The 18221-nt window shown below is 36.7% G+C and overlaps 1 protein-coding gene across 12 annotated transcripts in view; it reads left to right on the top strand.

Annotated features, from left to right (window-relative positions):
• The window catches only part of SPAG9 (sperm associated antigen 9), a 150402-nt gene that overhangs the window by 102673 nt on the left and 29508 nt on the right, over positions 1 to 18221 (top strand). For 9 of the 12 annotated variants that reach the window (XM_086358223.1, XM_086358222.1, XM_086358221.1 and 6 more), the window contains 5 exons: positions 3224 to 3345; positions 10264 to 10321; positions 11322 to 11474; positions 11930 to 11981; positions 14754 to 14884. In XM_086358223.1, the coding sequence (XP_086214349.1) occupies positions 3224 to 3345; positions 10264 to 10321; positions 11322 to 11474; positions 11930 to 11981; positions 14754 to 14884 (516 nt within the window). The remainder of the gene's footprint in view (positions 1 to 3223; positions 3346 to 10263; positions 10322 to 11321; positions 11475 to 11929; positions 11982 to 14753; positions 14885 to 18221) is intronic. The other 3 variants (XM_086358232.1, XM_086358230.1, XM_086358231.1) reach the window with 1 other exon arrangement.

The following is an 18221-nucleotide window of genomic DNA, read 5'->3' as shown; positions in this document are numbered from 1 at the left end:
AAGGAAATCAGTCCTAAATATTCATTGGAAGGATTGATGCTGAAGCTGAAACTCCAATACTTTGGTCACATGATGTGAAGAACTGACTCATTGGGAAAGACCCTGATGCTGGGGAAGATTGAAGGCAGGAGGAGAAGGGGATGACAGAGGATGAGATAGTTGCATGGCATCTCCAACCCGATGGACGTGAGTTTGAGTAAACTCCAGGAGTTGGTAATGGACCAGGCCTGGCGTGCTGCAGTCCATGGGTTCACAAGGAGTTGGACACAACTGAGCGACTGAACTGAACTGAAAACTTCCAGATGTACAAACTGGGTTTAGAAAAGGCAGAGGAACCAGAGATCAAATTGCCAACATTAGCTGGATCATACAGAAAGCAAGGGAATCCCAACAGAACATCTATACTCGTGCTTCACTGACTACCCTAAAGCCTTTGACTGTGTGGATCAGAACAAACTGTGGCAAATCTTAAAGAGATGGGAGTGCCAGACCACCATACCTGTCTCCTGAGAAACCTGTAAGTGAGTCAAGAAGCAACAGCTACAACTTTAAATGGAACAACTGACAGGTTCAAAATTAGGAAAGGAGTACTACAGTGCTATATATTGTCACCCTATTTGACTTACATGCAGAGTACATCATGCGAAATGCTGGTCTGGATGAATTGCAAGCTGGAATCAAGAATGCTGGGAGAAATATCAACAGCAGATATGCAGATTATATCCCTGTAATGGCAGAAAGTGAAGAGTAACTAAAGAGGCTTTTAATGAGGGTGAAAGAGGAGAGTGAAAAAGTTGAGTTGAAACTCAACATCCAACTAAGATCATGGCACGCAGTCCCATCACTTGATGGCAAACAGAAAGGGAAAAAGTGGAAGCGGTGATGGGTTTTATTTTGGGGGGGCTCCAAAATTTAGTGTGGATGGTGACTGCAGTCATGAAATTAAAACACTTTTGTTGCTTGGAAGGAAAGCTATGAGAAACCTAGACAACATGTTAAAAAGCAAAGACATCACTTTGCCAACAAAGATCTGTATAGTCAAAGCTTTGGTTTTTCCAGTAGTCATGTATGGATGTGAGAGTTCGGTCATAAAGAAGACTGAGCCCTGAAGAACTGATGTCTTTGAATTTTGGCACTAGAGTAGACTCTTGAAAGTCTCTTGGACTACTAGCAGATCAAAGAAGTGAATCCTGAAGGAAATCAACCCTGAATATTCACTGGAAGGACTGATGCTGAAGCTGAAGCTCCAATACTTTGGCCACCTGATACAAAGAACTGCTCATTGGAAAAGACCCTGATGCTGGAAAAGATTGAAGGCAAAAGGAGAAGCGGGCAGCAGAGGATAAAATAGTTGGATGGTATCATCAACTCAATGGATATGAGTTTGAGCAAACTCTGAGAGACGGGGAAGGACAGGGAAGCCTCATGTCCTGCAGTCTATGGAGTTGCAAAGAGTTGGACACAACTGAGCGACTGAACAACAACAGAGTTTTGGCGTTTGTTGTAAAGAATCTACCTGCCAATGCAGGAGGCCTAAGAGACACGGGTTCTTTACCTCAGCTGGGAAGACCCTCTGGAGTAGGAAATGGCAGCCCACTCTGGTATACTGGCCTGGAAAATCCCATGTCCAGGAGTCTCGTGGGCTACAGTCCTTCAGATCACCAAGAGTTAAACACGACTTTAGCGAGTGAACAACAAGTAAATGATATTGATTCTTCAGTTTTCTGCCTATAACATTTGACCTTGGCTTCAGTTGTTCAGGGAGTAATCCAGGAAAATGGAGGTCTCACTGCTCTGGAGGGTTGGATTTAGGTTCTTACACTGCTTCTTGTACTTACTTTCATTCCATCCCTCTATCTTAATGTTTCTCTTGTGTACTTCTGTCTGCAGATTGCTGGTTATGTCAATTCCTAAGCTTTTCATGAATTTGGGTGCATGCTTTCTCTCTAAACACTGCTGGGTTGAGTTTCAGCTTAGTCTGGTCAGTTAAATAAGTTTCTAGTGTTTACCCACATGTTTTCCATCTTACAGAGTTTTGTTCATGTTGTGTGTGTTGTAGGTTCTTTTTCTGTTCCCTCTGTCCTTGTGGGCAGATATTTTTTACTGTCATTTTAGTTGCATTTTTGAATTATTGCGTGATAAATTACTATCTCCACCATATTTAACTGGAAATCTTGTGCAGACTTTTTTCTGTTAATGTTACATTAATGCTTAGACACTCACATTTCCCCATTTTCCCATACCGCTTCAAAAAGGGCCTACCTGCACTGTATTGCAACTTGCTTTTTAGAAAGCACTTCATTATAATGGGTTTCTTTCATTTTTGAAGCTCTATTTTAATGTTTTTAAAGTTAAAATTTTAAACTTTTAGATGTATACGTAACTTACTTCATCTGTGCCCTTTTAATGATCACTTAGGTTGTTTCAACTTTTGCTGCGCTGACCATCCTTTTACATACATAATTGCCTTCTTGTGACAGAGCTTTTGTAGGATTTTTTATTTAAAAAAAAATCTTTTTTTCCCATACCACAGTGCTTGCAGGATCTTAGTTCCCTGACCTGGGCCACCACAGTGAAAGTGCCAAGTCCTAACCAGTGGACCACCAGGGAATTCCCTGTAGGAGTATTTTAGACATCAAGTCCTTGGTCACTGGGTATTTGCATTTTAAATTTTAGTAGATCTTGCCAAGTTGCCCTTAAAAGAGAAATAAAATGGCCGTTCCAGTTTATATCCAGATAACATAGATCATGGTAAAGATCATGGATTCTGAAGCCTGGCTGCCTAGGTTTGAGTTCTGCCTGTTTGACTTATTTGCTGGATGATTTTGGCAAATTCCGTAACCTCTTTAGTTTGCTCTTCTGTAAAGCTGGGATAAGAGCAGCAGCTCTTTTGTAGAGCAGATGTAGTTTTAACAAGGTAATATAGGAAAGGACTTAGACCACCGCCTGAACAATGCAGAATAGTGCTCTCTCTTAGCTGCTGGTTTTGTTTGTGTCTGCTAGGATCTGACCACAAAAACATTCTGTATTTTCTTCACTAGTTCTCTCTGTGGAATATAATGAAAATTTCTTAGGAAACCTGTGAGAAATTCTTTTAAATTATATTTTATATTAAATATTACAGGTTAAAAATTCTTATGTAACTTAGCCTTTTGTATTCATTTTGCACTGTTAAAAACATCTTTGACATATCTGTTGATTTGGTTTTGTTTTTGTTGCCTAGCACTCCCACCAAAGGCATAGAGAACAAAGCTTTTGATCGCAATACAGAATCTCTCTTTGAAGAACTGTCTTCAGCTGGTTCAGGTCTAATTGGAGATGTGGATGAAGGAGCAGATTTACTAGGTATGATAGTTTATCTGAAATAGTATCATACTGTTTTAAAAATAGATTTTTTAAATGATATGATGGAACATTTCTTAAAAATGTCCCTAACTGGGGCTTCCCTGGTGGCTCAGTGGTAAAGAATCCGCCTGCCAATGCAAGAGACCCTGGTCTGATCTCTGATCTGGGGAGATCCCATGTGCCACAAAGCAACTAAGCCTGGGGGCCGCAACTGCTGAGCCCCCATGCCGCAACTACTGAAACCCGTGTGCCTTAGAGCCCAGACTCCACAACAGGAGAAGCCACCACAGCGAGAAGCTTGTGCTCTACAACTAGAGGGTAGCCCTTGCTCGCCCGCAACTAGAGAAAAGCCTGCACATCAAGGACCCAGCACAACCAAAAATAAACTTAAGAGAAAAAAAGTCCCTAACTGTCCAGTGGGGCAGAGTTATTGTGCTTTTAAGTAATTAGTAGGAATGTATTCTTTGAAGTCATGAAAGTTTTAAATGAAAATGTCTTCGCATATGGATGCATTTAGAATTGAATTACTTTTTAGTTTGTATTTTAAATTCACATACACAATTTATTGAACTCCTTCCTGCTGTGTTCTGAGAACAGTATTACATATAAGAAACACAGTGATATATGTATATATGTGGTTATATATAGATGTATAGATTTTATGGATTGATGGATAGTTACTTCCTGGCTTAAATAGAGTTCATTAAATTCACTTGACTTTTCTAAGATTTCAGAGTATTCTGTTTTAGCTTCTTGAGAAATATGTTAGAGTTTGTGTTGTTGAAGATTATCTGGTTTGAAAAGGATACTGTATTTGGCTCTTCTACTATTGATCTGGTTTGTTGTTGTTGTTCAGCCGCTAAGTCTTGTCTGACTCTTTGCGACCCCATGGACTATAGCCTGCCAGGCTCCTCTGTCCATGGGATTTCCCAGGCAAGAATACTGGAGTGGATTGCCATTTCCTTCTCCAGGGGATCTTCCTAACGCATGGATTGAACCCTGGTCTCTTGCATTGGCAAGCAGATTCTTTACCGCTGAGCCACCAGGGAGTGAATGACCTTTGCCAAATATCTTAACCTCTCTGGGCATTAGTTTCTTTGTGTATAAAAAGAAAGACTTGAGCTCTAATTCAGGGGTTGGATAGGCTGCGACTCCTGGATTATTTGTGTGTACAAATAAAGTTTTATTGGGACACAGCCACACATTTTTTTAAAAAAAAAACGTTTTATCTTTGATTTTGGGCTTCCCAGGTGGCACAGTGGTAAAGAATCTGCCTGGCAATGCAGGAGATGCAAGAGATGCAGGTTCAATCCCTGGGTCAGGAGGATCCCCTGGAGGAGGAAATGGCAACCCACTCCAGTATTCTTGCCTGGAAAATCCCATGGATAGAGCAGCCTGGTGGGCTACAGTCCATAGGTCTCAAAGAGTTGGTCAGGATGGAACACACACACACAGCCACACAGACACACCCACACCCACACCCCCCCCACACACACACACACCCCCCGAGACAGACACCCACCCACACAGACACCCACACACAGTAGTTGCTTTTGCCCCACAATAGCAGAGTTAAGTTGTCCCTAACAGGGATTATGTGGTTTACAAAGCCTAAAATATTCACCATCTGGGCCTTTACACAAAAAGTTTTCAACTGCTCTAAGTGATCTTTAAAGTTTCTTTGAACAATAATTACATGAATGAGATTTCCCTGAGGGTCCAATGGTTAAGACTCTGTACTTCCACTGCGGGGGACATAGGTTCGGTTCCTAGTTGGTAAACTAAGATCTTGCAAGTTGCACCATGAGGTCAAAAAAAAAAAAAAAAAAAGTTTATATGAATCTGACTCCTGTCAATTAGCTTTGATGTGCCTTTCTTTATAACTTAAGACCTTATAGAAATTTAATACATTATAGTATTAAAAATTTATGCCTTTGGAATGGATTCTGGTCTCCAAACATTTTTTGTATCCCTTAGTAATTCGGTATAGATTACACTGTTCTTAAAAGGTGCTGTTTGTCAGTCTTGTGGATACAGAGAGGTGTTGCTTGCATTCATTTATGTCAAATTCATCGATTACCAGTTATGTCCTCAATAAGTATTTTTTGAAGGAAACACAGTTTCTGTCTACACAGAGCCCATAGGCTTACTTAAAGTAAGAGAGATTGAAAGTACATTAATAAAATTAGGTATAGACTCCCACCACTAAGTAAAACATTGGAAGCTTTGAATGGACTTGCATTTTTCAAGGATATCTTAAGGATGAATTCTTAAGAAGCACTCCGTTTTTACATTTAAATTTATGCTCTAACTTTGTTAACATTAAATTGTGCGTGAAAAGTTCCTTTTAAGATTTGATATAAGAAACTGATTTCCTGCCAAAATTGAGGAACAGATGCAAAAAAAGTTAGAAAAAAGAATTTTTAATGTTTAAACACATTCTCAAATTTATATATAGTAAAGCACAGTTTTTTGTTTTGACAAATGCATAGAATTGTAGAGCCACCACCAGAATTAATATATATCACCTCTCAAAAAATTCCTTCATGTTTCCCCTTTGTAATTTGCCAGACTGAAGTACTTTTTACCCTCTGCTTCCTTATAATCCAGTATTGAATAATATCATTATTGAGGTTGGTGGCCCTAAACTTAACTTTCTTGTAAAGATGTAAGAAGCCACATAAAGCTTAGAAATAATTGTTATCTTTTAAATCAAATATTTTTCCAAAAGTTTCCATTCTTTTAAGTCAGAAAATTAAGCATCATAAATGGCTTAAAACAAAATCCTGATTTCCTTTCTACTTTGAAAAAAAGAAATAAACTGTAAACTACTGTCTTTTAAGCCCTTTTGCAGATATTTATATATTTACCTAGAAAATGTTCCAGAGTTGAAGTTTTCATATGTTACCTTAAGTGATTTAAGCCTATATGAATACTTTTGGTCAAAAATATTAAATGAAACCTCCAATGCACATAGTTGTTCCTTGGCTTCTTTTCTGTTTTATTCAGCAATAGTAACTGCATTGTAATACTCACAAACTGGAACATGGTTAAACTGGTAAAATTGTTTCCCAAAGTTCCTTAAATTGTCTTCAGTTGATAAAGAAGTCCATTTCTATAACTCGTTATTCGTTTTACAATTATTGTGTTATTGTAAAACTCTTCCCTGGTCTTTGTAATCATTATGCATGTAGTCAGTTTTAGATTACTTTCTTCAAATTTTAATAGTTTAAAAAAGATAATCCCCCACAGTTTGTCCTTTATCTTGACTGATATCTCATTCTTTGACTTTATTTCCACTGATTGTTTTCTCCATTCACTTTTGTCACTTACCCCCATGGCCACATTCTAGAACTTGTGAATCATACATTAATTCATCCTATTCTTGAGATTTTCTTTAATTTTCTTACTATTGATGAAATTTTATTTTTTCAGTTTCACTATTTTAACTAACTTCTTCCTGTTACCATTTAAACATGTTCTGGTCTTTACCATTTTAAAATAAAACTACTGCCGTCTTTTGATTCCATATCTTTCCACCAGATGACTCTCCTCCCATTTCCAGCCATGGTTTTTTGCAGCAGTATCAGTGAGGCAGGTGTCTGTTATGTGTCCGGCACTATTCTAGATTGATATACCAGTGAATGAAGCAGACTTCTTGAAAGTGTGTCTGCTTTTAACAGGCAGGATTTCGCTAGCCTCACTTGCGCCTCGTGTGACTGCAGTCTGTCATTCTGCCCCACACTAACCTTCCCAGAAGTAGCCTTCTTGTTTGCTATCTCCAGCAGTTCCTTCTCAGTTATTTCACATGACTTCTCAAATAACATTTGTCTTTAAACAGTCTTTGCTTTGGGTTCTGTCTTATCAGAGTTCTCTGTATTCTTTCCTGCCTCTGATGATTTCTTTTCAGTCTTTGCAGGATCCTTTCTCTGCCCAGCTTTCAGATGTTCCTAGTCCAGGCTTGCTTCCATGTTTGGGATGTCTTATTTGCTCTTGTTTTTTCTGGGTTTTCATGGCTCATTGCTCCAAACTTTTTCTTTCCATCTAAGATTTTTCTATAGCACCAGACTGTTACTTCCAAATAGCACTCTAGACCACTTCTAAGATGATTTGTAGAGCTAAAACTCGGTTCATCAACGTATTTCTTTATGTCTCCCAAGGCTGTTCTTATATCAGCATGTATTAACTCAATGAATGACCTCACCATCAACTCATTTCTCCATCCTAAATCTCTCACTTCCCTCAAAACCAGTCATGAGGATTTTTTGCCTCCTTCCTTAAAAAAAAAAAAAAAAGTTTATGTATCTGTTTCTATATCTCCTTCTTGCCTCTAACTAACTGGCATACCCTCCTCTATGAGTTCTGCCTCAATCTCCTAGTTAAAGCTCAGTTGTCTGGAAGCATTCCTGTAGAACTACATTTATTATGCAACTCTTCATAATACTTGATTATAGTTTTTTAATGTGCCTCCCTCCCTGACTGGACTATAAGCTCAGTATGGCCTAGACAATTATATCTTTTGCTCACTGTTGAGTCTTTGGCACATGGCACAACAACTGAGTGAGTGGACTGTTAAATAGTTCTAACAGTTTTGTTTCACCTCTAAATCTGTACTTCTTTAACTTTTGAAATTAAAACTCCTTCACAGGAGAATTTGTAAGAGAGGAGTGTACTTTGGGGAAAATGCACATACAGAAATAGATAAAATTGTGCATACTTCCTCAAGGAAGCAACAGATAATCTGGAATCCCATCTATAAACCTAACTTGCAAATCAGTGCTAAAATACAAATGAGATGTGTTTTATTTTTTAAATTGTCAGGCAGTTTTTTCCTTGTTTTAATAGGGTAAGTTTTCCAAATATGTTACACCAAAGTTTATGCTTAGTTGAAGACATTTATAGAAGTGTGGCCACTTCAAGTTACATTTTTCTTATAGTCATCATTTTTATCAATACATTTCAAAGTGAAAATTTTGGACAATGGTATTGGTTATGCATTAAATTTATATGCTAGATTTTAGAAGAAGTCTTCACTGAAAATGTGTAAACTCTAGAAACTATAAGATGATTTCCATAGAACACATATTTCAAAAGTATTCCTGTTTATGATATTTATTCTTTATTATGTTTGGTTTCTCTACATCTTTTCAATTTTATTGGCTCCTTTCTCTCATTTTGAAATAAATGAGTATGGATCTTGCTTTCTGAAAACAATCTAATTGAGATTCTCATTCATTTTTTTGCTTGGGCTGCTTCCCCAGGGGAATATTCTGGTGTGTATGCTTTTAAATACTTCAATGTTACAGCTTCTTAAGCTAGGTGGTCTTGGCTGCTTTTCTCATTAATGCTTTCTCATTTTTTTTCTGCTCAACTATATTTTCCCCGCATATATTTTTCAGCTTTTATGCTTATCTCCCTATGTGCTTGAGAATTTAGCAGACAGTCATTGTAAAACCTTTTTCACCCAACCTCAACGCTATTTCTTTTGACTCTATAGCTTTATTAACGTTAGTGTTTAAAGCAAATATTTCAACATATCTTGTCAAATTCATTTTAAAGTTGGAATTTGGAAACTGTTTTAGTTTGTGTTTAGTTTCAGCTTTTGGATGATATGTAGATGATTAAATAAGCTACTATTTCTGGCACTTATTCTTCATGGTGGAAGTACTTTGTTCTTTGAGAATATCTGAGATAATTATTATACAGACAATATAGGAGTCCATAAGTGAGCAGAGAACTTCTAGCATTCCCAGGTTGGTTGAGTTTTAAATTATCTTTTAGTTATTTGAAATATTACCTCTTTTTTAAAATAAAGAGACATGTTAGCTCTTTTAATTTTTTGTTGTTTTCTTTAGAGATATTTCCTTTTTTAGGTGGGTTATGAATATTATTTCTTCCACTGTATGTAATTTTCCAATATTAGCTTATGAAACATGGAATGGTCGCTGTTTTGTTTTGCTTTGTTTTTGTAACTTTTTGAGGTATGTTCCCTAGTGTGTGGTTTAATTTCTTCAGTTTCTTACAAGTCGCAAACTGAATAGCTTTCTTCTCCCTGAAGATCACTGTGTTGGATCTTGCATTGAATATTCTACCACCCACCTTACAGTACCCATTAAGTTATTAAGCAAGATTCTATAAATTGACAAGTAAACATTGTTTCAAAGAGGGCATTTTGAAGAAACCTTTATATTATTGATCTGGAATTTTCATTCTAATTATATTCAAGTTTATTTTATAAAAGAATTAGTAACATATCAGAGCATCCTTATGAATGAAGGAAATCATCTTAATTTCTGTCTTTTCCACATCATTATGCATTAAATCATAACATTGTGCTTTCAAATGTCTTTCATGTCGTGCATAAAACTTGTTGGATTAAGTATCTATTTTCATGCTGTTTCTCACATGAAACATCTCTTGTTCTTTGTTTTTGCTTTACATGGAATGCATGGGCTTTAAGACCATAATTTCTTTGGTAAGGTTTCATCTGTGTTGGGGTTCTGTTTCTTGTTTCTGCCTGTTCTGTATTAATAAGACCTAATTTTTAGGCAAAAGCCTACAATATCAAGTGTGATTTAGAAATGATTTTTCATCCATATTAATGCTATTCTTTTTTCCCCACTAAATCCTGTTACTTTTTAAAATATTTGGCAGAAAAGTCTTCACCATTTTGGAATATTATCTAGGAGAAGCAAAATACAGACTTAAGAAAACCTTTAGCTTTGTTCTGTGGTAGATAATTATTTATAATTTTATAATGTATGCAAGTAAACATAAAAATGAAATTATAGACAAAATGAGATTATTGAGGGACAGATAAAATGTTAAAATAAAATTTGTGACTATAGCTTGTTTTAAGTCTACATATATAGTTTTAATAAATTAATTTCCAAAGTTTTTATCTTTTTTCTTTGATAGGAATGGGTCGTGAAGTTGAAAATCTCATATTGGAAAATACACAACTATTGGAAACCAAGTAAGTATATACAGAATTTAACAGGGAACAAGAGATACTGAATTTTCTTCTCATCCGTATCAATGTCACATCTTTAATTTAACACAGTACAAGTGCAGAGTTACTACCCTATCTCCTCCCCTTCTCTGTGTATGGCCTTGTGCATACGCATGTACACAAGCAGATAGTTGCTGTTGCTGCTAAGTCGCTTCACATTTCAAATTTATTTTACTTTTGGCTGTGCTGGGTCTTTGTTGCTGTGTGGGCTTTTCTTTCCCTCTGGCTGCTGCTGCTAAGTCTCTTCAGTCGTGTCCGACCCTATGCGACCCCATAGACGGCAGCCCACCAGGCTACCCCGTCCCTGGGATTCTCCAGGCAAGAACACTGGAGTGGGTTGTCATTTCCTTCTCCAATGCATGAAAGTGAAAAGTGAAAGTGAGTCACTCAGTCGTGTCCGACTCAGTGACCTCACGGACTGCAGCCCACCAGGCTCCTCTGTCCATGGGATTTTCCAGGCAAGAGTACTGGAGTGGATCACCATTGCCTTCTCCGAGCAGATGGTTAATGGGACCTAATTTCACTAATAGATAGGTTTCATTGCTCTGGGTTTTGTTTTGTTTTTTTTTTTTTTCCATAAACAGATTCTGATCTCCTTTTATCCTACAAGTGTCCATGCCTTTCTCTTAATCTTCTTTGTAGTCCTGTGTAGTATCGTTTCAGAAGTTATTAAGAATAATACCCTTATGGATGCTATAAATTTAATCTTAATTCTGACTTTTAATAATTTGGTGGTCTGCCTTGCCTTATCTATTTATTCTTTGGTTAAATGGGAAAAGTAAAAACAGGCCGTTACTTCTTGGGCTTTATTTTTTAAACCTGCAGACAACATCAGATAGAGTATCTCTGAAGCATTCAATTATTATTTAGCTTTTTTATTGTAGTTACTTTAGTCTACAAGAGGAATAAGCTTAAAGATAGAATATTTATTTGTGATGGTGCTTTTTAAATATGTGTTTATTAGAAATGCCTTGAATGTAGTGAAGAATGACTTGATAGCAAAAGTAGATGAACTTACCTGTGAGAAAGATGTGCTGCAAGGGGAGCTGGAGGCTGTGAAACAAGCCAAGCTGAAGCTGGAGGAAAAGAACAAAGAATTGGAAGAAGAGCTTAGGAAGTAAGTTTTTACAATGTTGTTCTAAACCAAACAAGCATTGCCAGTGTACCACCGGGATTGTAACAAGACTGCTGCCTCTAGTCCTCTCAGGTCACAAAAGACACAGGACTGCCTAGGATAGGCTTAAGTGCCCGGCTGATTGCGTCTTCTCTGAACAGACCCTCCCATTTATTGACTATTACAATTTTTTGTGTATGTCAGGATTGTGAAAGAAGTTAGACTGTTCAGATGTTGCTAATCAGGAAACTGTAAACATTCATTATTTTTCTTTAATACCTGGTTTTCTGACAACAGTGCTATAATAATGTTCCCTTAAATGAAAGCAGCTAAATACTCTGTTTGAAAAAAGAAAAATAATCATTTAACGGTAGTTAAAATTTTTGACCTATTCTCTATTCTTTAAAAAGTTGAAGTCAACTTGAATAACATGTTTTGTTTTTTTTCCCCTCTACTAGAGCTCGTGCAGAAGTTGAAGATGCAAAGCAAAAAGCAAAAGATGATGATGATGTAGGTTTATAATTTTGAACTTGTTTTTCTTACCTTGCCATTCTGGTATTTTGGGGAAATCTTGTTAATTAAGCTTTGGATATATCACTTTAAAGATGAAAGTTCAGTTCAGTCACTCAGTTGTGTCCCAACTCTTTGCTACCCCATGGACTGCAGCACGCCAGGCCTGCCTGTCCATCACCAACTCTCGGAGTTTACTCAAACTCATGTCTATTGAGTCGGTAGTGCCATCCAACCATCTCATCCTCTGTCATCCCCTTCTCCTCCTGCCTTCAATCTTTCCCAGCATCAGGGTCTCTACCAGTGAGTCAGTTCTTCACATCAGGTGGCCAAAGTATTGGAGCTTCAACTTCAGCATCAGTCCTTCCAATGAATATTCAGGACTGATTTCCTTTAGGATGGACTGATTGGATCTCCTTGCAGGCCAAGGGACTCTCAAGAGTCTTATCCAACCCCACAATTCAAAAGCATCAATTCTTCGGCACTAAGCTTTCTTTATAGTCCAACTCTCAACATCCATACATGACTACTGGAAAAACCATAGCTTTGACTAGACAGACCTTTGTTGGCAAAATAATGTCTCTGCTTTTTAATATACTGTCTAGGTTGGTCATAACTTTTCTTTCAAGGAGCAAGCATCTTTTAATTTCATGGCTGCAGTCACCATCTGCACTGATTTTGGAGCCCCCCAAAATAAAGTCTGTCTCTGTTTCCTTTGTTTCCCCATCTATTTGCCATGAAGTGATGGGACCAGGTGCTATGATCTTAGTTTTCTAAATGTTGAGTTTTAAGCTGACTTTGTCATTCTCCTCTTTCACTTTCATCAAGAGGCTCTTTAGTTCTTCTTCATTTTCTGCCGTAAGGGTGGTGTCCAAAAGTCAGAATCAGGTTTGTGATCATGAATAGGACAGATCATGCTCCTGTGTACTATCCAGGTGGTAAGCTTTCTAGCTCTGCACACTCTCAGTTTTCCTCTGTGGCTTTGTACTCTCACTTGTGTTTGCATGTTCAAGCTCAAGAGCTAGCTGGAGCATTTTGGAGTTTTTTTTGTTTGTTGTTTGTTTTGTTTCCAATTTTAACTTAGAAATATATGAAAGCTTTAGTAATAAAAAATTTAACGGTATTAAACATAAAAAGATGTCTATCAACTTTATAAGCAATTAGCCCATATTGTTTTCAACATATAAATACAAAAGAATAAATATGAACTTCTTGCCAGTGTTAGCATCCTAGTTATTCTGTTGTTAACTAGGTTATCATCCCTATAATAGGTGTTTGCTGCTTAAGTATCAGACTTGAGACATATGGATGTCCTGATCAGAATGATTGTTTGGTGCCCCCTTCAATCTCTTATTTGTGCTTTTATATGATATTTGATAGATGTAAAATATATGCTGTATATGTAGGTTATGTAATAACATTAACATTATAATAAATTAACATTATGAACCCACTGTTTAAGAACTAAGACATTATCAAACACTGAAGCTATGCTATGCTCTTCCCTCTGGAGGATACTACTATCTTATACTTACCATTTTATTAACTTGAAAGAAAAATAATTTTATTGTATCACACACATATGTATCTCTATTAGCTGTGGCTTAATTTTCATTGTTTTTGTGTTTTATATGTATTTAGTCTTGAAGACTTGCTTTTATTTTTCAATATTATGTTTTTTATATTTACCCTAGTTGTATAGTGGCATATAATTCATTCATGTTCACTGCTTTATAATATCCCATTATATCAATGTACTATAATTTATGTATTTGTTTTTCTGTAAGTGAATATTTTGGTTATTTTCAGCTTTTTAGTACTGCAAACAGTGCTGTTATGACCATTGCAGTGAGAGTCTCCTAATTTTTCCAGAGTATATATATAGTAGTGGGGTTGCTGTGTTGCAAACTCAAAATCCTTTACTCATTTGCTGTTTGACTTTTTTTTTTTTTAAAAGGAGAGGTCAGGTTCTATGGCAGGAGGATGAAGAGGAAACTGAAGGCTAAGCTCAGCTCTTATCTTACTGTCCCATGCCTTTCAGCTTTGATTCAAAATGTGCATACTCCACTTAGCAAAACAAAAGCCCAATGGTTAAACCAACCTTCCTTTCCAGGAGAGCCTTTGGAAAGAAATCAGCAGTAGAAGGAAGTTTGAACAACTCCCTTTGGGATCTGACCATACTCATATTTCTTACCTTCCCTAATAATAATTCTAGTTAATGCAGTTATCTCCATCTTACATTTATTTTATATTTCTTTTGGTGTTTTAGTGACTCCCAGCATTGGGTACCTTGATAACTAGCCAACATGTTTTTATGCTTTTCGGTGGCTTTGAGTATGTGTATAGATTGGTTGTTTGAGATAAATGTACCCCTTTTGGAACTTACTTGTAACTAATTTCTGAATAACTAGCATTTGTTATATAGAACATGAATTTAAGATACTGTTGTGATAACAGCTTTCCAGGTGAGCATATTAAATCTATAGAGATAACAGCTTTTTTTAGTTTCCTTCAAAATATCTGCACTATTCTTTGTATTTATTTCCTTTATAATATATTCAGATACTTGTATTTGTTTAGAAATTCTATCATCTACTTTTCAGTCATAAGTAATTGTTTCTCTTTATTGATTTTATTTTTGTAAGACCAGTTTTCTGTAAGTTAATATATTAAAATTAAGGAGTCAAATTAAAATTTTTACCTAAGTCTGAGCTATAAGACCAAAACAGATACAGGCTCCCAGAGTGATCTGCAGTCTTCTTTTCCTTATAGAGTGATATTCCCACAGCCCAAAGGAAGCGGTTTACTAGAGTAGAAATGGCCCGAGTTCTAATGGAGAGAAACCAATATAAAGAGAGATTGATGGAGCTTCAGGAAGCTGTTCGATGGACAGAGATGATTCGGTTTGTATGAGAAGTACCTCTGGTGTTTTTCTGCTTATTGTTTATTAGGTTTCTGACTGTTTACTAATATTCATTTCTTTGTTCACAACTGGAGTCTTCCCTTGGGGATCCAAGCCCTTGCTCTGTTTACTAGGAAAGGTCTAAAGAAACGCTGGCAATTAGAAATAGAATGTGATGAAGTGGGTGCCTTTTGGGCCAGTAGAGCCTCTTGGAGGCTCCCACTATTCCCACAACCTCTCAAAGGCAGTTGAGTAGTCTGTCGACGAAAATAATCAATAGACAATCTATAATTGAAATGGAAGAGTTTTTTTGGTGCCAAATGGAGGACTGTAACCTGGGAGAGAGCCTCTCTGATAACTGAGAGATGTATAGTTTTCAGCTCACTTTTATATCTTGTCAGAACAAGCAAAATCAACCAAGTCAGGGAAACATTCCTTCAGGGTTTCTAAAACACCAGATCAGCGTGTACACAGTAAGGCAGTATGCTCTTGCCACCTGAAAAGGGAGCTTACCATCAAAGGACTGAGTATCAGCATTGGTGTCCCAGGAAGGGAGGCATTTCATCTTTTATTTTTTTAACATAGACATTCTTTACTTCTGGTCAGTGCACCCTTTTCTTTAATAATTAAAGCATATGTATAATATATGTTTGATAGTCCACAAATAGGCATTTAAGTTAGCATAACATTTCAGTTAAAGGATGTATAAGCCAGAATACTTCTCCATACCTCAATATGTGAACATTTCTTTCATCAGTCGTTTTTTAAAAGAATATAGAAACTGACACTACTTTTGCAATAATGTCAGGAAGAGATAAAATTTTCATTTTCAACATAAGAAACAAAATCATTCTTACTCAATGTCTTCCTGTAAAATATTCAACATAAGAAACAAAATCATTCTTCCTCAATGTCTTCCTGTAAAATAGTCCTGATTTTTTTTCTCCTTTCTGACTAGTCCTGTATAAAAGCAACCTTCCACTGACACCTTTGTCAGTTGGATCTTACTTATTAATGCTGCCCTCTAATGGTCATATCCTCAGTAACAGTGTTTGTTACTTCCATTTTAAAGAGTTCATGAAAAGTTTGTAAACTAATTGCCCCCTAATTTGCCCATATTTTTCAGTTTGGATGGTCACATCAGATACACCAGTAACAGTACACACTGACCCATTGTTTTAAACTTTATGAAAGTATTTTCTAACTACCACTTTCACTTCCTTATGATTATATTCTTTACTTAATAGTAATGAATGAAACATTTTATATAGCACATTCACAGTTTTCAAAAGTTGTAATTTCTTATAACTGCTAAGAAGGAAGAAGATAAGTAGTGTCTTGATGTTTTTGTCACTAAGTCATACCTGACTCTTTTGCAGTTCCACAGGCTGTAGCCCACCAGGCTCCTCTGTCCATGGGATTTCCCAGGCAAGAATACTGGAGTGGGTTGCCATGCCCTCCTCCAGGGGATCTTCCCTAACCCAGGGATCGAACCCATGTCTCCTGCATTGGCAAGTGGATTCTTTACCACTGAGCCACCAGGAAAGCCTGATTAGTATCTTATCTTTACTTATTGGACAAAGAAACCAATATACTAACAAATATGTTCTTAAACACCTTCTTTTAATAAAGAGATTTTGAATAAATAATAAGTAAATAGTTTAACAACTGAGACATATAGTCAGGCTCCACTTTTTATTACTATTTTTAATTTTCACAGCCAAATGGTAGTCAACAAGTGAAAAAAAAATGGTAACTTTCTCCATTGAATTAAAAGATGTTTTAAAATTAGTCAAAAAAAAAAAAAAAAAAAACAGAAAAGGGAGCTCTGACAGTGATGGCAAAATCCTTACAGCCATACTAAATCAGTTTGCAGTGCCCTTTAAAAAAAAAAAAAAAAAATTTGCCTAATTACCTAATCAGTCCAGTTTATTTTCTTTCCTGGTCAGCTTTTCAGTGATGGAAAAGTTAGTCCTGTGAAAAATGACCCATTAGAACAATGAAGTTACAAGCTAGTTTTTGAGAACTGGAAATATAAGACAAACAATATCTTTATGTAGAGACAGAGATTTACAATGCAATATTTTAATATTAGGTTGATGCAAATGTAATTACAGTTTCAGACTGTGACTTTTAAATCATTATAACTAAGCTCAAACACATCTTTATTAATCAAAATAGGAACCATTACAGTCAACACATTTTTGCCAGTGAAAAACAAGTTTGTTTATTCCTGTAGTGTAAAAATCTGTACTTCGGGATTCAGCGAACTCTTGGAAAGCATTTTCTGTATCCTGCTGGTTGTGGAAGCACTTTTCCTGCAAAAAGTTGTCAACATGTGTGAAGTGGTAGTCAGTTTGGCAGAGGTCAGGTGAATATGGCGGATGATACTAAACTTCAGTTTGTTCAACTTTTGAGGCATTGGTTGTGTGACACGCCGTCAGGTGTTGTCATGGAGAAGAATCGGGCCCTTTCTGTTGACCAATACTGGTTGCAGGCATTGCAGTATTTGGTGCATCTCATTGATTTGCTGAGCATACTTCTGAGATGTAATGGTTTCGCCAGGATTCAGAAAGCTGTAATGGATCACACTGGCAGCAAACCACCAAATAGTGGCCATGACTTTTTCTTTTGGTGCAGGTTTGGTTTTGGGAAGTGATTTGGAGCTTCTTCTCAGTCCAATCACTGAGCTGGTCTGTCGCCAGTTGTCATATAAAATCTACTTTTCGTCGCATGTCAATCCCTTCAAGAAATAGTTCATCGTTGTTGCACAGAATGAGAGGAGACAACACTTCAAAATGACCATGTTTTTGATTTTTGGCCAGCTCATGTTACACCTACTTACTGAGCTTTTTCACCTTTCCAGTTTGTGTCAAATGCCAAATGACCGTAGAATGGTTGACGTTGAATTCCTCGGCAACTTCTCATGTACTTGTAAGAGAATCAGCTCAGTGATTGCTCTGTGTTGGTCGTTGTCAGCTTCCGATGGCCAGCCACTATGCTCCTCATCTTCAGGCTCTTGTCTCCTTTGCAAAACTTCTTGAACTACCACTGCACTGTGTGTTCATTAGCAAGCAGTTCCTGCGCCAAATACATTGTTGATGTTACAAGTTGTCTCCGCTGCTTTACGACCCATTTTGAACTCGAATAAAAAAATCATTCAAATTTGCTTTTTGTCTAATATCATTTCCCTAGTCCAAAATAAATATAAACAGTAAAAAGTCATTAACAAAAAAAGCATAAAGCAAGAAATGCACATTAAAATGATGTATAACATGACCACATTTATTTAAGAATGTATTCCAATATCAAACAGCAGGTTTCAACAATGCAACCCT

Source organism: Bos grunniens, chromosome 19 (genome assembly GCF_055505025.1).
Source record: "Bos grunniens cultivar Pamir isolate PY7600 chromosome 19, Bosgru_T2T1.0, whole genome shotgun sequence".
In the NCBI taxonomy this organism is placed as follows: Eukaryota; Metazoa; Chordata; class Mammalia; order Artiodactyla; family Bovidae; genus Bos; species Bos grunniens.
This window is presented reverse-complemented; position numbering and strand designations above follow the sequence as displayed.